Source organism: Anolis sagrei, chromosome 3 (genome assembly GCF_037176765.1).
Source record: "Anolis sagrei isolate rAnoSag1 chromosome 3, rAnoSag1.mat, whole genome shotgun sequence".
NCBI classification, from domain to species: Eukaryota; Metazoa; Chordata; class Lepidosauria; order Squamata; family Dactyloidae; genus Anolis; species Anolis sagrei.
In genome coordinates, this window is record NC_090023.1 from 172,694,306 (window position 1) to 172,718,279 (window position 23,974).

The following is a 23,974-nucleotide window of genomic DNA, read 5'->3' on the forward strand; positions in this document are numbered from 1 at the left end:
AAAGTCTAGTTCAATGATTCCCAAAAATTGGTCTTCTGAGTATTTTGAACTCTTGGAAGCCCTAGCTGATTTTGCCAACAGTCGGGAATTCTGGAAGTTGATGTCTAAAACATCTGGAGAACCAAATTTTGAGATTCACTAGTTGAAATAAGACTTTCAAGTGATATATTGTGACCCTAGTTTTTGTCTCTATGCCTACCCAGTTATTAACATGTTGCCCTTGAGAACTTTTCTAAATAAATTAATTCAGCTATCTCTCAGAAAAAGATTATCTACTCTTGATTCATAATGGATGTTAGAAAGAGTGATAGCTCCAGGGACCAAATGATCTGCCCTGGGTTTTGAAAAAAATTGTGTAAGTATAATAGGCCCTGTGGGTTATTTAAAGTATAAATTGCTGCTTTAGGAAGTTTCCAGATGAGGCAATCCTCTCATTTTCCTCAAAGAAAAAGTATAGTCTGGTGGTAGGTTGCAAAAACAGCCTTAGGGCTTCATGTGGCCGTAAGGTATGTTATCTGCAGAGGAGCCAATAATTTCCTGTTTTGATGTTAGCATTTCAAAGCACTTTGAGCAGTGCAATGTAGAAGAGTGAAGAAAGACCCCACCTCACTGAAAGCAGCACTCCAAGTACAGCATTTACAAAGAAGAGGACTTTTAGTCTGTTGCAAAATTAGCTGGAGTTCTATCCTGTAAGCTTGTATCCTGTTGGGAAGTTACGCCATTGTATAATCATATAATGATTACATGTTGTTGAATTTTACCATTCCACAATGTTCATATATTGCAGTGTTTATCAACCTTTCTAATGTCGTGACCCCTTAATACATTTCCTCATGTTGACCCCCAACCATAACATTATTTTGCTACTTCATAACTGTAATTTTGCTCCTGTTATTAATTGTAATGCAGTTATCTGATAAGCAGGATGTATTTCCATTCACTGGACCAAATTTGGCACAAATACCCAATATGCCCAAATTTGAATAGTGGTGGGGTTGGGGGGCGGGGGATTGATTGATTTTGTCATTTGGGAGTTGTAGTTGCTGGGATTTATAGTTCACCTACAATCAAAGAGCATTCTGAACTTCAGCAACAATGGAATTGAACCAAACTTGGCACGCAAAACTACCATAGCCAACAGAAAACATGGGAAGGGTTTGGTGGGCATTGACCTTGAGTTTGGGGTTGTAGTTCACCTACATCCAGAGAGCACTGTGGACTCAAACAATGATGGATCTGGACCAAACTTGACATGAATACGCAATATGCCCAAATGTGAACACTGGTGGAGTTTGGGGAAAATAGACCTTGACATTTATGAGTTGTAGTTGCTGGGATTTATAGTTCACCTGCACTCAAAGAGCATTGTGAACCCCACCAACAATTGAATTGGACCAAACTTCCCACACAGAACCCCCATGACCAACAGAAAATACTGTGTTTTCTGATGGTATTTGGCAACCCCTCTGACACTCCCTGGCGACCCCTGCAGGGGTCCCGACCCCCAGGTTGAAAACCACTGATATATTGTGTTGGAGAGCAAAGATGTAGCTGCACCATTGGAGACCACCATTCAAATGGATAGGAATGGATTCACCATTAAACAAAATAAACACATCCTTAGGACATCAAGGGAAAGTGGGGGCACCAGAGAAATTTTCCATTGCTAGATTTACCATGGACCATATGGTGTAAAGCTGTTAAAGATGTAGCTAAACCAGGTTCCACAAAAAGGAGCTCACACAAAAAATGAAAAAAAAAGCCAAATACATATAAACATATACAATAATAAAAATAATAAAATAGTAATAGAGGTTAACAATATACATCAATTTTATTTTACAGTTTATTATCTATCTATATATAAATGCTCTGTGCCTAAAGAGTATCTTAAAAACAAAAGAACCAATGAATGAAATCATACCAAATTTGGCAACAAAACATCTCACAACACAAGGAGTGACCATCACTCAAAAAATTATGATTTCGTCATTTGGGAGTTGTAGTTGCTGGGATTTATAGTTCACCTACAAACAAAGAGCATTCTGAATGATGGAATTGAACCAAACTTGGCACACAGAACTCCCATGACCAACAGAAAATACTGGAAGGGTTTGGTGGGCATTGACCTTGAGTTTTGGAGTTGTAGTTCACCTATATCAAGAGAGCACTGTGGACTCAAACAATGATGGATCTGGACCAAACTTGTCACAAGCACTCAATACGCCCAAATATGAACACAGATGGAGTTTGGGGGAAATAGACCTTGACATTTGGGAGTTGTAGTTACTGGAATTTATAGTTCGCCTACAATCAAAGAGCATTCTGGACCCCACCAATGACGGAATCGGGGCAAACTTCCCACACACAACCCCCATGACCAACAGAAAATACTTAAGGCCATCCAATCCAACTCCCTTCATCAGGGCAAGAAAACATAATCAAAGTCCTCCTGACAAAGAGCCATCCAGCCATAGATATAGTTAGTTAGATAGATAGATATGATTCACACACAGAGATATAGTATCATAGATTTGAAAGGGACCCTTAAAGAAGGACAATGATATCTTGCGTGTTCCAGGGTGGGCAAACCAGACAATCTCCACATCAACACCGACAAAGAAACAGCAAGAAATACTGTTTACCCACAAGCATAAAGAAATTACATATATTAGAAACCAACACTTTCTCATTACTTTATTTTCCAGTTCAATAGACTGGGCCACAGCAACAAGTGGCAGGGGACAGCTAGTTGTTTATATTTTGAACTAGATGTGTGTTTCAAAAAGATGAACCTGATTGTCCAATGTTCCTTTGAAATTGGGTCCCTCGTGTTAAAACACCCTGTACAGTGGAACCTCTACTTAAGAGCATCCCAACTTAAGGGAATTTTGAGTTAAGAGCTGTCACTTGGTCTGGGTTTGCTTTGACACAAGAGCAGTGTTTTGTGTTAAGAGCTAGCGCCAGTGGGAGTGCTGGCACAAAAGTACAGGGCTTTAGGGCTTCAAGGGAACAGCCTCCATGCCTCATGCTTTTGCCTGCTTTGGACAAGATTACTGTCTGCTTTGAGGAATTTTGAGTTAGTAGATTTTGTGTGGCTATTATTCCTGACCTGTTTGGCTTCATGAAGAGAGAAAAGGATAGGGAGCAAGAGAGGGAGAGAGGCTGAAATGAGTATAGTATGAAGAAAATTATGCTTCTGCCTCTTCACTTTGTGCTTCCTTGCCACAACTTTGTGCTTCTACCATTTTAAAGTTGATATTTTTTATTGTTCACGTGAACGTGCATTTATATGTTATTTGTTATTTATAAAGTGTATTTTCTTATTTAAAAACAAGTAACAAAAATGGGAGGGGGTTTGGCAGGTCAGAATTGATTAATGGTATTTCAATGGGAAAGTACACCTTGAGATAAGAGCATTTGAATTAAGAGCTCAGTCATTGAAGGAATTAAACTCTTAAGTCAAGTCAGGGTATCACTGCATTTCGGGGCACCAAAAACTTCTTAGTGCTTAGGGCATCTGAAGATCTTAATCCAGCCCTGCAAATGGAATTAGCAGAGTGGCCATGATGCACATATACTCCATTGTACAACTTAAGAGTGCAATGGGACATCTTGCACAGTATCCTCCAGTATATTGTCCCAGTTTACTAGCACGGTTACGAATTGTGTCAACATTGTAGCTCCATTTTTGTAAAATTAGGTGTCACAGTCTCACATGCTAGTTCTTAGCTGAATATATCAATTTAGCCTAAGCAAATGTCATCATTTGTGACTGTTAATGCAACAAAGGTGACAAAGTGTGCTTCCAAAGCTCTGAATCCTCCCAATCAAAAGACAACCGTGTGCAACCATTCTACTTTATCTTTGCTTTCTTTGGTAAGAAGGATGATGGAAGAAGCATTGAGAGGGTTATGAATAGAAGGCATCATCACAAACTCCTTAAGTGAGCCACAGCAACAGCACAATACAAGTCTTGTCTGGAATCATCCTAATTGTAAAAGAATGAACATCTAGTGCAAAATTTGCCATCTATTTTTATCTGTCAAGCCTTGGCAGGCAAGTGTTCTTGGTGTGACTTTTTTTAGTTTAGCTTAAAGCATTTTCAATGCCAGGAAGGGCCATCTGGGATCACCCCAGCTGGGCGTCTTTGGTAAGAAAATATGGGGGAAAGCACAAGGACTGTGTGATGTTTAAAGGGAGACAACACCCCTCTGTTCCAGGCTGTTTTTCTGTTCTTTATATCCACATATAAGTTAAGCATGAGTATTATTTATACTATGCAGGTGTGGAAGAGCCTCAGCTCCCTTTGAACACAAACCCTCATGCTGACAGCATTTTTCTATGTCAGGGTAACTAACTATTCCACTTTCACATATCTGGGAATTGTTTTTTCTGAGACCGGCTCTTGGCTACCACACCATCAAAAAAGCTCAGTTAGGGCAAGAGTACATGCAAATCAACTACTTAAACTGACAAATCACAACCAACCAGGATCCTTAGACCCACTTCTCAAAGTATATAAAGCAAAGGTTACTCCCATGCTCTTGTACGGAGCTGAAGTTTGGGGTCTAAACCAGGTACCATTATTAGAGCAAGCACAATCACAGCACCTGCGAAGTTTTCTAGGAGTGGACAGGACGACCCCATCTGCCGCAGTAAGAGCTGAACTGGGAGTACACACAGTGGATGGCTTATCCAAAATCAGGGCCTACAACTACTGGGCAAAACTGATGGCCATGGAAAATGATAGACTCCCAAAACTGTGCCTGTTAGAGCAGATAGAAAATCAACATCAGACCTCTTGGTTAGTTCTCCTGACAAAATACATTAGGAGCTGTGGACTTCCGACTCGGTATCCGAATCTCTTAGAAGAGTTAGACCCCAAAATAGTTGCTCAACAAGTATTGGATATAGAAGGCCAAAAAGACATCGCTACCCTCAGTAAAGCTGGCTCACTGAAATGGTTAGGCCGCTTTAAACATACCTTCCAAACAGCTCGATATCTAAAAACAGAAATGCCTAAACACCTTAGGAGGGTATTTACCAGAGCTCGTTTTGAACAGCTGGATACAATGGACAAGCACGGAAGGTTTAATCAAGTCCCATACAATGAACGATTTTGTATTTGTGGAGTACCAGAGGTGGAGGATATCACACATGTATTGTTCAACTATGAGCTGTATAAGAAAGAGAGAGACCATTGCCTTGGACCATACATTATTCAAAAAACACACTGGGACCCATATATTAAAACCTCATTTTTGTTGGCCGGCCAGAACCCTAAAATAACACACAAAACAGCCCTTTTTCTATTCAAAGCAACACAGCTGAGAATTGCACATTTAGAATCAATTGGAGTAAACTGTGGAGGTGACGCAGACATTTGACCTGAACGAGATCTTGTTAACAGCTTGTTTATTTTAACTTCTTTTATACCGAGGGTTGTATGTTGTATGTATGACTATGTATGACTATGTGTTAATTGTGTTATGTGTTAAATGTTTTGATACGGCCAATAGGCCAATCAATAAAACGTATCCTATTCCACTTGGGCTACTGTGGGTCTGGCGAGGCAGCAAGAGCTACATTAGGGGTTGAAGGGAAGGGTTGGTTTTTATACTACTTTCCCTACAAAGCCCCCAATAATATAATCTACCAAAGGCCAGGCAGTGTCAATACAATAATCAGATACACTCAAGGAAGGATGTTGTAACAATGCCACCAATTTGTGATAAGGCCACTAATTTGTAAAGAGTTTGTAAAGTAGCCACCACTTTGTAAGAGTTTATTAATTTGATAGCGTAGCTAATAGCTAGTGATATTGACTTGGTCTTCCTTTAATGTGTAGCGTGACTTAACTTGGAAAGGAATTGCAACAGAGACTGGGCTTTAGGAAAAAACAGTAACAAGTTTATTGAAATGTAGAAGGAGCGTGGTGGTTTCAATGTTTCTTACTCTTAGAGGCACATATCTTCATAGGTTACATTTATAACGTTTCTTAAACAACTCTGGAAAGGACTCTTCCACTAAACAGGTTTCAAACTTATTTTTCTTCAAATTGTGTTTCTTTCCTTAATAGATTATTTCAGTTACAAGCTTATTCTTTCTTTGTGATGTTTCTGTTGCAATAGAGATTCTCACTGGGTTTCTCTCACCCTTTCTCTCATACACTAACTATTAATATAAATAAGTCAACTCGACTTATTTAAACTACTCAGGCTAAAGCCAAACCCTTCCTGATTCTCACTACTATAGAATCAGCCACTCCTACACTTCACAGACTAGACTAACCTACTGGTTCTCAACACACACTAGAATCAGCCTCTCCTGTAGTTCACTGACTACAGACTGACTGTTTAAAAATGGCTGCCCTGCTAAGTGGCAGTTGGCTTCGCCCCTGTTTCCATGGTAACCCAGCTCAACATGAGCTGAGCTGCCTATCATCCCCCTTAGTTATGCAACTTTAAATACTTACCCTTTAAACATCTATCTATAATTATACATAACTGCAAGTTAAAAATTTACACTTCACCACAGATGTTAATGCCACTTTAGAAGGAACCAGCTGAAGCTGTGTAAACTACACATTATTGTAGAATAGTGTATAATAGGCTTGGTTGATTTAAAAAATGGTTCAAAATTTGGTGGTTTGATTCTAAAGTTAATTCCAATCTTCACAGAAAAAAAAATCAAAACTTTTCGAAACTTCTGAGACTTCCAAATCCTTTTGTTAATGGTTATATTTCCTGTTTCATTGGGTGGTCTTTGAAAATAGTTGTTCTATTCCAGAAACTTTGTTTTTGTGGCACAAACTGTGTTAAATTGGTGGAGAACAGAAATCATAGTAAAGTGTTCCCTCACTTATTGAGGTTCAGAAGTGCCACTGGCTCCGCTTGCCCTCCCGCAACTTGGAGCGCTTGTGCAGCTGCTCCTCCCAGCCCACCAGCCTGTTATTCCCCGCTTCTTGTCCCTGTCCCAGCTCAAGCCGAGGCAGAGGGACAAGAAGCGGGGGAAAGCAAGCAGATCGGCTTGAGCTGGGCCAGCCACATGAAGCGGGGGGAAAGAAGAGAAGGAATTTCCTTTTCTTGCTTTACCCTGCTTCTTCTCCCTCTTCCTTGGTTTGAGCTGGTCCAGGGACAAGAAGCAGAGGAAATTCTTTCCTTCTCTGTTTTTCCCTCCTCTTCTTGTGGTTGGCCGAGCTCAAACCAAGGCAGAGGGACAAAAAGCGTGGGGAAAGCGGAGAAGGAAGGAATAAAATAAACTTGGGAGAAATCCGAACGTTATGGAATATTTCTGAAAAAAAGGTAAGTGGTTCAAATTCAGATTTGCCCCTCCCACCTTTCTTGTATGGTTCGAAACTGCTTCTGAAGGCAAAATTTGAAAGTTTTTAACGACTTTTCGGCTCTTCCGAACGAATCTATCCAACCCTTGTATATTTTCTAAATCAGTGACATCTTTACAAACTATAATGTTGTGTAACATTTTTAAAAAAAAATCTCTTCCTGGTTTGAAAGTGTTATTTCCTATTTAGTTGTGAAGTATTTACTTTGCAAGTAGTTGTTATACTTGAGAAACTTTGTTTTTGTGGCTGAAACTTCTTTTATAGCAAAATGCGCTGCAGCATGTCTCACAAAAACAAAGATTTTGCAGTTCAGTAAACTTTTCCCATGTTTTTATGATGGAACCAATTAGGAAATGACATTTATAAACGAGGAACAAAAATCGTGTTACTTGGTGATACTCCTGATTGCTATCTGCTGAATAGTCCCCAAGAGAGGCAGTATATGAAACCTTTTCTTTAAGCAATAACTTCAGCTTCAGGAAAGGCGTGGCAGAAATAGATCAAAACAGGATGCTGATACAGTTAATGAGAACACCTTCTGCCACCAATTCTAGCAAGGTTCTCATAGTTTAAAAGCCAGAAAGGAGTTTAGGCGGCTAACTTTTTAAAAAATCATAGAAAAAACTCTGATCTCTATATTAGAAAATGAAAATAAAGATTTGGGAAACAAAAACCTTGTGTCACTCGTGCTATGAATGGCAAAGCTCGAAATAGTCAGAACAAGGGGAACAAACTAGAATGAGTATCAATAAAGATTTGGCTAAATAGGATATGGGATATTGTACTATTGGAAAAGTTAACCTATAAATCAAGATTAGCAAAAGGAAAAGCAAAGCTGTATGTGTACAAAGTTATGAGTATGATGTCCATAGGTTGAGGGAGCTTAAAGCTGGGAATAATCAATGGACCAATGCAATTGTATTGTGTTATTTTTCTTAAAATGATAAAATAAAGAGTTTTTTCTGTATAAATAAAAATGTAATGTTAGTTTGTGGGATTAACATAACTCAGAAACCACTGGACAAATTGACACTAAATTTGGACACAATACACCTATCAGGCCAACGAGTGACCATCACTCACGAAAACACTGAAAAACACAGCAGAACAGACTTGAAAAGCCAAAAAATAAAATACATTATAACACATGCACAAAACCACATATATACACAAATACACACACACACACACACACACATATATATATATACACAAAACACATACAAAAAACCTTTAAAGCCCTAAACGACTCCGGCCCTGTTTACCTCTTCAAACGTATTCTCCCCTATGAACCATCAAGATTATTAAGATCGTCTGGAGAGGCCCTGCTCTCGGTCCCACCGGCCTCGCAAGCGCGTCTGGTGGGGACGAGGGACAGGGCCTTCTCGGTGGTGGCCCCTCAACTCTGGAACTCTCTCCCACTGGAGATCAGAACCGCCCCGTCTATCCTGACATTTAGGAAACAGGTGAAGACTTGGTTATGGTGACAGGCATTCGACGAGTGAGCCAACACCCTGAGATATGGATGGAGGATGATGAGCAACGATTTTAGTGTGACGACTGACCATTATAGTTATTGATTGTAATTGCTGTTTTAATGTTTTACTTTAATATGTATTATGATGTTTTATTGATTGTATGTGATATTATGGTTGGAAACCGGTCTGAGTCCCTCAAGAGAGGTGAGAAGGCCGGTATACAAAACTTTTAAATAAATAAATAAACATATACACAGACTGGGCCACAGCAATGTGTGACGGGGACAGCTAGTTTAACAACAATAATAAATAAAATAAAATAAAATAAAATAAAATAAAAAGGATGTTTTAGGTACACAAAAATCATAGAAAAAATACAGCCCCCCCCCCACACTTTTAAAACTGGTGATTATAAAATGGAGGAACCCCATCATAGCCTGTTAAACAGAAAACTAAATATGCTTGTTTAAACAAAAGTAGTACTCATTGTTTCCATGTAACACCCTAAGATTCTTAGACCTTTCTTAGTATTGCCACTGAACCGCTCACCTTGGCAGCCCATACAATGAATTGGATCGAGGTTGATTCCATGCCTCATCATGAATCTTTGGGCACTTCTGAGTGTACATACATACATGAAGAAGAAAATACATGTAATAGTCTGTTGTATCTATTTGCCGGCCATGGTAACACTTCCAATCAATCCTGGTTTTTAGAACTTAATTCCATATGGAGCAACACAACTGCATTCCTATGTAATGTTAAGTAGACCAAGATTTTGTGGTCTACTTAGTAGCATGCATTTGTCAAAAGACATCTTAATTTTGCAAAATTATCTTCAGAAGTATGAGCCAGAGATTTTAATCCCCTTTAAGTGTTGCACCAACTTGTTCTCATGGGTGATATGACGTAAAATGAGAGTATGAACAATTGCTGTTTCTTTTCCTTGCTTATTTTTGGGTGAGGTGGGGAGAGAAAAGGGCAGGTAAACTTATCTGTAACTGGGTTCAGAGATGAGCATACAGTTGATGCTCCAGATTTGCTGGTTTGAGTTTTGCAGATTTGATTGTTCACATATTTGATTTAAATATTTTCTTTAAGACTCTCTTAGGAGCCTATCCAGACAGGCCCTATATCCCAGGATCTGATCCCAGGTTTTCTGTTTATCTCAGATTATCTGGCAGTGCAGAAAATCTGGAATCAGATCCTGGGCTGTAGGACCTGTCTGGAATGGCCTTACGTCCTCCAGTGTGACTCTAAAGCAGGAATGTCAACTTCATTTTCAGCCTTATAGTTCCTTCAAAGGGCCATTGAATCCATGGATGGAGAATCCGTGGATACAGAGGGAAAACTACACCTTTTTTAATATAGTGGTTGTTGCTCTTTAGTTTTTACCCAATTTAGGTCCCCAGATGTTATTGAACAACAAAACCCATCACTTGATTTTCCATCATACAGACTAAGGATAATGGGAATTGCAACCTAATAGCACTTGTAGTTCTAAGACTGGAGAAAGATTAAAAAACATTTTAAAGTCAGACATCATATCTATAAGCCATGTATCTAAATTCAAATCCCAATATGCTGCCTAAACAAAAGTAGCAGAGAAGGAGCACATTACTAGAGAGGTTCTGGGTGGATTTTGGGAATGGGGGTGGAGATTGGGTGTTTTAAAATGCATTTTAATTACATTACTTGTATTTTAACTGTATTTGTATCCTAAAACTATTTAAGTTTTTTTTTAGTTTTTCTATTTGTTTTGTTTTAAATTGATCAAAGTGTGTGACTGTTAGCCACCTTGAATCTCCTTGGGGAGGAAGGCGGGGTATAAATAAAGTAAGTAAGTAAGTAAATAAATAAATAAATAAATAGAATAAACAGATGTTATTGTATCACAACTTCCATCAGCTTTAGTCCTAATGTCTAAAGAAGAGGAATACAAGAATTTATGTGGAGGGCCACATAAAATATCATGGTGGACTGCATTTGGCCTGCAGGTCTTCAGTTTGACATAAGTGCACTACAGCAGTGTTGCTCTAACTATGTTCCTCCAGATGATTTGGAGTTCAGCTTCCAGAAATCCCAGCTAGGAATTGTGGGAGCTGAAGTCTAAAACATCTGGAGGAGCAGTGTGAGAAACTCTGCTCTAGAGGAACTAGAAATTTCTAGAGATAACAAATATCTAGGAAACTCTTAATACCTCCAGTACAGTTCTGTGGCCAATTTCTGGCAGAAGTTAAACACAGATATGTTTGGAGGATCTAGAGATTTCTTGAGGGGTATTCTTTCATATTCATTTTTGTGGAAATCCTACTTCCCTAACTATAGCAAAATTGGGAGGATGGTGATGCTGGTGATGCTCAACTTGAAGGGCCTCCTGCCTCTCCAAAATACCCTTTCTCGTTAATGAAATATGCAAGTGTTGATCATTTTCTTTCTGTTCATTGACGTTTCTGAATTTTGGGATGTGGGGCACTGGAGCATGAAATTGTAAACGTACCTACATTTCAAAGGCAAAAAAGTGAACTAAGTTATAGACCCCACCAATACTGTATATGAAGGTGACTGTCAAAAAAGATTTAAGCCAAAATGAGGTTAAGTATATAGAGAATAGAAAAGTAAGGCTTGAATGAAGTTAGAATTTTATTCAAATCAGAGCAAAGGCTGTCTTCTAACCACCTGAATGGTGTGTTATATGACTATGAGCTTTTGTGTTCCATTTTACACAAGTAAGATAATTAACAGTATGATATTTCTCTGACATTGTTTATTCTTCCCATACAGTGCAGTCCACAACCTTCAAAGTGACCGTTCCTTACTCACGCTACATCTGCCCTGAAGGTCAAAACATCACCTTGACTTGTAAACTCAGTGGGTCTCTCGCTAACAGACATGATGCCCTTTCCAAAATGTGGTACTTGAGCAACAAGAGCTGTTCTCAGAGAAAGTATGTCCGCAACATCACAATGAAGGAGTTGCATCATGAATCCGGGAAGCACCACTCGCCACCTGCTAGCAATGGCACTGCTGGAAAAGCCTCCCCCAGACAGCAAGAGAACTATCATGGGGTGGAGACCTCATCAGACCACCATGGCACCTTCCAAATCACCATGGCGAACCTTACTCTGCAGGACAGTGGGCATTATTGTTGCTTTGTGGTGGAAGTGAAAAAGGAGCACAACAAGCCACATGCTGAACAACAGGTTCATGGAGTTATGGAACTTCTCATACAGAAAGGCAGGTGAACTTTGTACCCCAAAGCAGGTGTGGCTGGATCTTCCTGTTGTTTCCTATTCTGTAGATCTAAGTAATCTAGAATTTAAAATAAGAGGGACTGCAGGCTACCAACGCGGAAAACTTGACAAAAGGGAAAGTTTAAAATTATGTATAATGTCTTTATTTTTGCTTGGTTTTATATTTATTTGTTGTAAGCTGCCCCGAGTCCTTTTGGAGAGGGGGCAGGATATAAATATTATAATTATAATATTATAATTATATTATTATTATTATTATTATTATTATTATTATTATTATTATTATTAAAATGTATCTGAATTGAATACTGAAATTTTCACTGGAAAAAGCACGGTGTAACACTAGTAAGCAGTATCTTTCCTTGCTGATTTCTTTGGGTGGATATGTATTTGTGTGTGTTCACAAATTACTGAAACTGTCCAATCTGTGTGAACACAGTGGCTTAGTGAGTTCATTGTCTAGCTCAGGGGTCCACAAACGTTTTAAACAGAGGGCCAGGTCACAGTCCCTCAAACTGTTGGAGGGCCGGATTATAATTTGAAAAAACATGAATTAATTCCTATGCATACTGCAATATCTTATTTGTAGTGCAAAAAAACAAACACTTAAAAACAATACAATAATTAAAATGGAGAAAAATTTTAACAAATATAAACTTATTCGTATTTCAGTGGGAAGTGTGGGCCTGCTTTTGGCTGATGAGATAGGATTGTTGTTGTTGTTATGTGCTTTCAAGTCGTTTGAGACTTAGGTTGACCCTGAGCAAGGGCCGAGTAAATGACCTTGGAGGGCCATATCCGGCCCCCAGGTCTTAGTTTGAGGACCCCTGGTCTAGCTAATCAAACCGTCTATTGTGTCGTCATCTGATATTCAGGATTCCTGACTTGGTATAGCTTAATTCTCATTTTTTTCATTCTGTTTACACAAATACTCCATCCATCTGCCACTGGCCTGGCCCATCTCTTAAATTTTAAAACACAGTGTGTCCAAACATTTGTCTTTGCCTGTGATAGATAGATAGATAGATAGATAGATAGATAGATACACACACACTATCTCTATCTATCTATCTATCTATCTATCTATGCACACACACACATACATACACAGTCTATATAAATAAAAATGTAATGTTCGTTTGTGGGATTAGCATAACTCAAAAACCACTGGACAAATTCACACCAAAATTGGACACAATACACCTATCAGCTATCAGGCCAGCAAGTGACCATCACTCATCAAAACACTGAAAAACACAACAGAAGAGACTTAAGCCAAAAAATAAAAATACATTACCACGCATGTGCAAAACCACATACAGTGTTCCCTCATCGCAGGGGTTACGTCCCAGGACCACCTGCGATAAGTGAAAATCTGCGAAGTAGGGATGCTATATTAAGTGCAATATTTATACATTATGGGATGTTATTGGGGTGGCATCGGGGCCTCCAACAGGCTGGATCCCTGCCTGGAACGAGGAGGTGAACAGAGCATGTCTACTCGCAGCCCGATCCATCGACAGAATGAACAAAAAGAAGTGACAGGACGTGAGGGCCACACACCAGCCTCCCTTTCTGAGGCCCATTGTAATGTAATGTAATGTAAATATTTTCAATTCGGTTTTTTGAAAATTTGCGAAACAGCAAGTCCACGTAAAGCAAACCATGAAGTAGCGAGCGAACACTGTATATACACAAATATATACACACACATATACACATGCAAAACATATATACACAGACTGGGCCACAGCAACACATGGCAGGAGGTAGCTACTGTAATATATAAACATATCTTGAGATTCCACAAGAAACCTTTGCTACAAAAGGGCTCAGGGGCTGAAAAGGTTAGAGAATCCCTGACTTACAAAATGGGAAGATTCTTGCCCTGTCAATATCTGCTCAAAACTTTGAGCATAGGGAGAGGTGTACTTAGAATTCACGAATGTCTCCCCAAGCTACACATAGAAGTGAGGTTAGGCTCTACACCTTACACATAAATGTATGCTATGCAGCCGGTGAATAGGAGGGTAATCATTATAGTTCCAAAGTTTTTAAGTCCTGTTAATAGATGAGAATGGAATTTTTAAGAAAACTGACACTTCTGTCTTAATTCACAGCAAATGGAACCTTTTCAAACTGTACGCTTCATTCTGACACCAGCAGAGAGAGTGAAAGTAAGCATAGTTTCATTCATAATTATCCTATTCTCTTTGGGTTGGCTATATGTAGACAAATAATGTAAAAAGCTGTTCTTCTGCAAGAATACACCAGATGTTATTTTTTAAAAATCATGATTTTCTTTTATTTCCTCCTGATTTTTTACCCTGGCTTTGATTCTCAGACCATTATATTCCCCATTATACAGGGTGAGGCAGCATAACTTCCTTTTTTCAAAACTTAATAAAACCCATCGTATGAATCAGAATTCATTTATTTTTTTATAATGTAGGCGCATACCTCAAGTTTTGTTTTACGTAGTTTTGAAGATAAAATTAGGTAGGTGACATCCTCCATTCTCCATGCACTGAGTAAACTGATTTCTGGCATTTGTCATGACTCTTGCCAGCATAGCAGGCATTATGTTGGCAATTTCTTCCTGGATGTTAGTCTTCAAATCTTGTAGGGTCCTTGGATGGTTCACATAAATATGGGATTTCAAAAAAACCCTATAGAAAAAAATCACAAGGGGCCAAATCTGGAGAGCCGGCCGGCCACTCCAAATCCGCTCGAAAAGTAGGCCTCAACGGAAAACCCAGCAGGCATCATGGAAAACCCAGCGGAGCTTGTTACAAAATGGCTGCTGAAAATTGAACAATTTGGGAAACTAGCAGGTCTCAAGATAAATAGAAACAAAACCAAAATATTAGCTAAAAACATCAGTGAAGAAAAGAAATCCAAAATTACAGAAGAGACAGGCCTAGAAATAGTCAAGAAGATAAAATACCTAGGTATAACCATCTCAGGATCAAACGCAAGTTTATTCAAAGACAATTATGAACGGACATGGGAAACCATCAAGAAGAAATTCAAAAATTGGAAATATCTCAACTTGTCTTGGTTAGGAAGAATCTCGGCCATCAAAATGAGCGTATTACCCAAGATGATTTTTCTGTTTCAAATGATTCCGATCATTAAAAACAACACCTGCTTTTAAAAATGGAACAAGGACATTTTAAGCTTTGTCTGGGACGGGAAGAAACCAAGGGTCAAATTTAAAGCTCTAACTGACGCAAAACACAGAGGAGGTCTGGCAATGCCGCACCTTATGTTGTACTTCGAAGCGTGTGCCCTCTCCTGGACGACAGCATGGGCCTCCTTGGAACCCAAGAGGATCTTAACTCTAGAAGGATGGGATACCAGGAGAGGGTGGCACGCATACCTTTGGTATGAAAAAGATAAAATAGAAAGATCGTTTAATAACCACTATGTTAGATCAGCTCTTCTAAGGGTATGGAAGAAAAATAAGAACTATTTTTATACGAAAACGCCCAGGTGGGTCTCCCCATCGGAGGCCTTCCACAAAAAAGAACTACCCAGGGATAGATGGCTAAATTACAATCAACTACTAATAAAAGACAACAACCAATGGCGCCTCAAATCCATAGATGAACTCAGAGAAACGGAAGGGGAACCGGGATGGTTCCATTATTTACAGACAAGGGAATGCTTCAAAGAGGACAGCAAAAAAGGATTCGATGAATCCGACTCTGTCTGGGGAAAAATAATGAAAAAAGGGAGAAAAGTGATCACGTTACTATACAGAAATTTACTCGAACGGAGCAACGAACAAGAATTGATAAAAGAAAATATGAACAAATGGGCGAGAGACATAGGCAGACCCATACGACTCAGTGAGTGGGAACAAGTCTGGAAAAGGAAAACTAAACTCACCAAAGCTACTACCATCATAGAAAACTGCCATAAGATGTTTTATAGGTGGCACTTAACACCAGCTTTAATATCCAGAATTAACAAAAACCATAGCAATCTATGTTGGAAGTGCAAGAAAGAGGTAGGAACCTACTACCACATGTTCTGGAAATGCAAGGAAATTCAACAATTTTGTCTAAATGTACATAAACATATACAAAAGATAGTCAAAACAAGGATGACAATAAAGCCGGAATACTACTTACTTAATATAACCGACTTTACTCTGAAGAAAAACGAAGAAAAAATCTCCTTCTACCTCGCATCGGCGGCAAGGATATTAATAGCCCAAAAGTGGAAAACTAAAGAAACCCCAACGATCGGTGACTGGTCAAAAAAAGTAATAGAGTTTATGGATTTGGATAGACTATCGGGCTTAATGGGAAATCAAAACAAGGAAAACATGACCAACTGGAACTACTGCAAAGAGTATTTAAAGAACATTCAAAATAAATGAACAACAACTTCAATAACAAACAAAAACAGGAAACATGGAATTTAAACCAATAAATGACAATGGACTCACATAATAATACATAATTCTTCTGTGGACCAAACGGAAGCGACCAACAACCCACCCCTTCCTCCCCCCTCCTCCCCTTCCCCTGTCCCACACCCCCCTACCCTCCCCCTACCCACCTTCCCTATTGTCTTATCCTACTACCAACTGTAGTGACCTTAACTTCTTAACTTTTTCTTTCTACGTATTGTTCTCCCTCTTTCGATGTTATCACTTCATGAAAATCAATAAAGAATATAAAAACTCGAAAAGTAGGCCTCAACGGCAAAAGCATCCTCCTCACTGTTCCAACGTATGATGGTGACTGAATTGTGTCAGGACAAAACTTTATACTCCTGCCTCTTGAATGAGACCACTAGCGCTCTGCTACGTCTTCAACCGACTGAATGGTGCACATTTTATAAAAGGAAGTTATGCTGCCTCACCCTGTTGCTCTTCTTCCATTCTTTAGGTGTTTCACTTTTAAGGCTTCATTCATTAATCATCATAATCATTTATTTAAACAACACCATCAGGGTACATGGCACTTTATAGTTAATAATTTGACAGGTGTCCGATCTAAAAAGACAGCACACTCAAGGAAAAGTAGAGGAAAGGGGACTTTTTTTTTTTGCAAGTCACTTCTGGTGTGAGAGAATTGGCCGTCTGCAAGGACGTTGCCCAGGGGACACCTGGATGTTTTGGTGTTTTCACCATCCTTGTGGGAGGCTTCTCTCATGTCCCCGCATGAGGAGCTGGAGCTAATAGAGGGAGCTCATCTGCGCTCTCCCCGGATTTGAACCTGCAACCTGTCTGGAGGGGGGACTAAGTTCAGCAGATGCTGGCTGCTCTTCTCTCCCTTAGAGGCAAGAGCACTGGCTGCTGCAGGGTCTAAGCATGATGGAGCTGTGCCTCCCTTTCATATGAAACCAAAATATTTGGAACAGCTTCCTACTGACTCATTAATTCCCATTCTTTCTCAGTCTTTTAAAATGGCCTATCTTTGACCATATTTCCAGAACATTACTGACTCATCACTGCTATTTATTTATTTATTTCGTATGAAAAACATTGCATAGATTAGTATAAAACTAATAAAATAGAAGAAGCGCAGGTATCTAAATAACGTTTGACCAAAAACGGGCAACAGCAATGGCATTATCTGTAGCCTCCAACAATTCTTCCTCTGTACATGAGGCAGGGCATAGTGGACAAGCATACAGATGCGGAGTTGTCTGTTCTGCTCCACAGTCACACAAGGTGTGGGATTCTTTTAGGTAGTGCCATTTTGCCAGGTTGTCTTTTGATTTGCCCACTCCACTTCTGCATCTCTGTGTACTCTCCACAAGGCCGTGTTGCCATTTAAGTAAAGTTCAGGGTCTTCCAAGTTGCCCATTCTTCATTTGCCCCTGGAAGAAGACCCTCGTGGGAACCATCCAGTTGGGATTTCCTGGTTTAGCTGCCTCATCCCTGCTTGTATCGTATTTGCCCAGTGCTTCTAATACAGACTACAGATTAGTTCAAATGTAAGTGCAGTGGTGCAGGGACTACACCACTGTTCTTACATTGTTTTCGTGCTTACTATATGCATATTTTCTAACTTATGAGTATGAACATAATTTGCTGAATTCATTCCACATTAGAAAACCTTAAGGACCAGAGAGCTTATGTCAGAAAATCTGGAAAAGCACCTGTTACTTGCTTTGCTGACACTTTACTAAAAATATAATTTGTGCCATAGATGCTATAGTTTAATAGAAACACAAAGCTTTTGCTAAATGTATGGTTGCCCTTCAACTTTTTTTGTTTCCTTCAAGGTTCTACCATCTACTGTGTTGGGCTGTTAGCACAAATCCAGCAAGTCATGCCCTCACCATTTTGAACTAAATCACTTGAAACTTTCGTATCACTCCATCTTCTTCTCACCTTTTGCTTTTGCCTTAGTTGAAACATTGTTTGGTGTGTTATTGGAATGGGAAATTTTGGTTAAGCATAACTATAAGTAGTGGAACAAAGACACCTTTGTAAAACAAAGACACCTTTGTAAAATTACCTTGTTTCTGTTAATTACAATTTAAGAAACCACAGTTTTTTTAAAGAATTGCTTGAGAATCTAATGTTAACTGAAAAAATAGAAGTAAAATATTCCAAACTCCTTCAGAATCAAAGTACAGATGAGAAGCACAGACAGAGTGCATAAGCCAAATCTATATAAATAAAAATGTAATGTTTGTTTGTGGGATTAACATAACTCAAAAACACATTCCTTTAATATAAGAGAATAACTTTTAAATTAAAGATACTCTGCCTAAATTGCCACATGATGAGCGGTCCAGATCTCATGTGTATCCATTGCTAAAACTGATCAGGAATCAACTTTAGCCTTTAGCAATGTTTCTCTACTTGCATGCTGACTTTTTCCTTCTTTTGTTTCCAGGCATCACTGCAGCTGCACTTGCAACAGGGGCCTGCATTGTGGGCCTTCTATGCCTGCCCCTCATCCTTCTCCTCATTTACAAGCAGAGACAAGCAATCACTAACAGACGTATGTATCAAAGTCTTATCTTCCTCTTCCTTTCTTCTTCCCATTTCTTTCAAAGCTTAGTTTCCCAAACATCCTAAATCATTTCTCTTTCAAATGCAGAGATCCTCATGCAGTTATGTCATTACACCTATGATGCTCAATTCATTTTGAGTAAAAGTACCATATAAACATGTGTACAAATCAAACCTGTTGTATAAAGCAAGGGTCGCTTTTGGGGTCAAAATTATGGATTTTGATGTGACTTGTGGATAAGTCAAGGGTTATTCCACAGAGAGGGGAAAACACCACCTGGCGTTCAAGATGCCACCCAGGTATTCAAATAGACCAGTGGTTCTCAACCTGGGGCCCCCAGATGTTTTTGGCCTTCAACTCCCAGAAATCCTAACAGCTGGTAAACTGGCTGGGATTTCTGGGAGTTGTAGGCCAAAAATATCTGGGGACCCCAGGTTGAGAACCACTGAAATAGACCATAAGTACTGCCATGTTGGACAGAATTGAGGGGGCTGTTGCCTCTTTCGGGTTCTCCCAGGATGGGCAAAGCTCTCGCCTTTTGCCACTACTCAGATAAGGGGATGGTTCATTTTTTTGTAAAGAGTTAAAGTACAGAACATACATTGATCCATGGATAAGTTCACCCAGGTTTCTTGGGGTTAATGCTTTGGTTTAAATTTCTAGATGTATACATGAGTACACTTGTGGTCCATGTGTTACAAACATCCGATGTACAAACAGGCCCGTAGCTAGGATTTTGATTCGGGGGGGGGGGGGGACTGAGTTTGTTTCGGGGGGGGGGGGCTGAGTCTGAGTCAAAGAGGGTCTACCCTAGCAAACCTTTTGTATTGTTACCCCAATACCTCCATGCATATGGAATATATTGAGTATGGTGATCAGATCATGATATGAATAAACATAACAGTTTAAATAATGCACCAGTAAGGACTTTTGTGAGTAGATTAATAGGGAAGGTAATGACGCTCCAGGCAGTCATGCCGGCCACATGACCTTGGAGGCAGGCATGTAACCGGGGGGAGGGGGGGCGGCTCAGGGGGCTTCAGCCCCCCCCCCCCCCCCGAAATTCTCATGGTGGTCTGCGAAAAGGCCTTACTGGTGCATTATTTAAACTGTTTAAACTCCCACAATTCCTAACAGCTGATAAGATGGCTGGGATATCTAGGAATTGAAGTCCAAAATACCTGGTAGACCAAAGGTTGGGAACCACATTTATCCAGATTTAATGCCAAAGTTTGTATAAATTCACCCATTATAAATCATGGCCTTCAGTTTGTTGATAGAACCAATTAGAACAACCCATTTGAAACATTAGGATTTACGTATGTGTTGGATCCAGTGGGTTGGATTGGCAGTACTCCCCAGACCTTAGAATACTCTCCTCTCCTTCAGGTGGCAGAATAGTGGCAGGAGCATATGAGGTTTTTAAAAGTAGTTTTTTCTCTCTCCATGTTATCATACTCTGGACAAGCAATGTGTTAGGAAGTAAGGGCTATTTGTTTTTGAGAGATGGGTTCTTCTAAGGCTGCTGCAGTTGCGTGATAAGCATATGTTTGGAATATACTGGAGGGCAAAGCTTATCTATCTCTCTGGAGTTAGACGATGTGTCCACAGTTGTTACCCCTATTTTTCAACTGTAGAAGAAAGCACATATTACTTTCCAAGCGATGAAGAAGTTACGGTTCAAAAGTGATATGGATGTGCAAATTTGTATTTCATACTGGAGAACGTAACATTACCTTGTTCTGAAAGCTCTGGAGAAATACATTGAGGCCAATAGGCTTGATCTACTTTTGGAGTAGAAAGCTGTCAAATATTAGAGGATAAACATGTGTGGTAGTTCATTCAGTTGCATGCTACTGAAAGAAACATAATTGAGTAGGTGATGGGAGAATTGGACCAGACACTTTAAGATGGACAGGACAAACTGTCACTGGAAATGCACAAAAGCATGACAGAAAGCACAAATCTTTTTGGCAAGATGCAGGAGTCTGAGATGGAGAGCCAAGGAACACAACGTTTGATCAGAATGACATGAAACAGTTTGAGACCTTCCTAGGGTAGTTGAAAGTTTCAAGACAGATACATTGAAACTGTGTCTATCAGGCTATGAAGACGTTAACAAGTGCCATCGACATTATGCCCACTGAGACCCAATGAGATGTTGAAGCCCGTCCGTCACATGGCATGTTCCTAAACTGGAATAATTTTGTATTAACAAAAGTGATTAAGCAATTAGAAGCTAGATTCTTCACCATCTTCACATTCTGTTGTAGCACCAAAGGTCTCCAGAATAAAAAAGCCCTACTGTGTCATTCATCTTCCGGTCCCAATTCAAGGTGTAGGTCATCACCTATAAAGCCCTAAATGGTTTGGGACCCACCTACCTTTGTGACCGCCTCTCCTACCACAAACCTGCACGATCTCTTCAATCTTCTGGAGAGGCTCTTCTTTCACCCCTTCCTCTATCTCAGGCTCGACTTGTGGGCACGAGGGAGAGGACCTTCTCCACTGTGGCCCCCCGCTTTTGGAACTCACTACCTGAGGAGATCAGGCAAGCCCCTATCCTAGCAGCCTTCAAGAAAGAGCTAAAAACTTGGCTCTTCCGATGTGCCTTTGGAAAGTGACCACTCAATCATTTGTTTGTTTCCACCAATAAATGCCCTCATGATAAAGCAGCTTCCCCTGTCCTTTATAAGCCCCACTGCTCCTCCTTCTTGGGTTCCTCTCTTACAAATATACTTTTTATTCCTATCCCACCCAGGGTTTTAACATTTTATCTCATACATCTGGCCCGCCCTTAATTTTGATTTTACTATGCTATTTTATACTGTTTATTTTATTTATATATTTTATATATTTTGTTATGATGTATTTTTTTTTTGCTGTTTTACATGGGGCTTGGCCTCATGTTAGCTGCCCTGAGTCCCCTTTGGGGAGATGGTGGCGAGTTATAAATAAAGATTATTATTACTACTACTACTCAGGCTAAGCTCAATAAAGCACCATAAACTCAGAGCATCCAAACATTACCAAAATTCTTTCATTTTGAAATAAGACCTTTTTATTACAGGTCACATGTGGCTTATTGGTATCATGACAAAAGCAGTGGAGAAAAAAATCCCACATGACATTAACAACAGCTACAGAATGAAGCTATAGAATATGTTTACATATCAATCCAACATTTTGCAGCACAACAGCCAGTTTCTGTGAACTGTTTAAAGATTCTTCCAACCAGAAAAAAGCCTAGGACAAAATGGTTAGCCCTGAGAAGAGAAATCCGGCTAAATATTGGCCACATACTGACCTCAACAATGAATTTGAAAAGCATTTTCAGCATGCCTGTGACTGATCTTTGCTCTCTACATAGAAACATATTTCTTGTACTTGATAAGTCACATGTCAGGTTTGCTATAGAACTAGAGAAAACTAGTACTTCTGGGAAAGGTGTCCAGCAGGCCTTATGCATATACTGAAAAGGATCATATTGTTGGACAGCATGGCAGTTGTAAACACAACACAAAAACATGGTATATTGGAAACATGCAAGGCTTTGGCAATAAAATGGTTGACACTAATGGGTGTCACTGTCATTCCCCTCTCTATCATTCAAACCATTTTAAAATTTTAACTATTACATTTGGCCCAGCCATTGGTTTTTAAATGTTATTGTGTTATTGTAGATGTTTACTGCCCATTTTTTGTTTATGAGTTTTATTTTATTGTTTTGTATTACTGCTGTTGTTGTTTTTTGCTGATGTATTGTGGGCTTGGCCTCATGTAAGCCGCACCGAGTCCCTTGGGGAAATGGAAGCGGGGTAGAAATAAAGTTTATTATTATTATTAATAATAACAATAATAATAATAACTTATTGTTCACTAATCCAAAAGGTTTAGTAAAAGTTAAGGTTTTTGACATTAAGTCCAGTCGTATCCGACTCTGAGGTGTGGTGTTCAACTCCATTTCTAAGCCAAAGAGCCAGCATTATCTGTAGACACCTCCAAGGTCATCTGGCCGGCATGACTGAATGGAGCACTGTTACCTTCCCACTGGAGTGGTACCTATTGATCTACTTACATTTGCATGTTTTCAAACTGCTAGGTTGGCAGAAGCTGGGGTTGAAGGTTTACTTCAAGTCAAATTAAATTAACCAGTATAACCTCTGTGGATAGAGTCATGTTGTGAAGTAATACCCTCAAACCAACTAACTAACCAAACATAAAAAAACAGGAACAGTTTCTGAATCACACTTGAATGCCACCAGCCATGGGACCTGGTAGCTCTAGTGCTAAAGGGAAAGTGAGAGGAGCGGTTAGGCTAAGACCATTATAAATTTAGTCTTTCCATATGGTTTTCCTGGGGGTAAATGACAATATAAAGGAAAGAATTCATCTTCAGGGCACTAGAAATATCTGGTATCTATTTGTCACATGGACTGATAGGTTCTTCTTCTTTAGCCCAAGTAATCAGGTCAATAAAAGTGGGACAAAGGGAAAAAATAGTGGGAATGGGAAAGCCAAGCAAACAATCTCCAAAACAGTCCTCAACCTCGAGTGCACCTATGATTCCAAACCATTTGCCACACTATCAGAGCTGGTGTGAATTCTCTTGAACCCAACTGAAGGGTATTAGGTTGGAGAAGGCTGTTCTAAAGAGAAATGGCAAAAGAATGCATATCCTCATATGTGCTATTTGTCAGCTCTCTTGTGTAAAGAAAGTTGGAAAAGATTGTCTTTGACTTTCTTTGCCTCCTTCTGTGAGCTGCAATTTGTTACAAAATTGGACTAGTTGCCAAAGGCTGCAGTTAACAACATTGTTGTTTTATTTCAGGAGCTCATGAACTTGTCAGAATGGAAAGGTAAGTCATTATGTTTGAGTGCCTACTTTCATCTGTGATTTTATTTACA

General features: G+C 39.5%; 2 protein-coding genes across 2 annotated transcripts in view; one reads left to right on the forward strand and one right to left on the reverse strand.

Annotated features, from left to right (window-relative positions):
* CDH23 (cadherin related 23) overlaps nucleotides 1-23,974 on the reverse strand; it is a 648,000-nt gene that overhangs the window by 95,336 nt on the left and 528,690 nt on the right. The window lies entirely within an intron of this gene.
* VSIR (V-set immunoregulatory receptor) overlaps nucleotides 1-23,974 on the forward strand; it is a 37,758-nt gene that overhangs the window by 9,174 nt on the left and 4,610 nt on the right. The window contains exons 2-5 of the mRNA XM_060768856.2: nucleotides 11,608-12,060; nucleotides 14,198-14,254; nucleotides 18,947-19,054; nucleotides 23,898-23,925. Coding sequence (XP_060624839.2) covers nucleotides 11,608-12,060; nucleotides 14,198-14,254; nucleotides 18,947-19,054; nucleotides 23,898-23,925 — 646 coding nt within the window. The remainder of the gene's footprint in view (nucleotides 1-11,607; nucleotides 12,061-14,197; nucleotides 14,255-18,946; nucleotides 19,055-23,897; nucleotides 23,926-23,974) is intronic.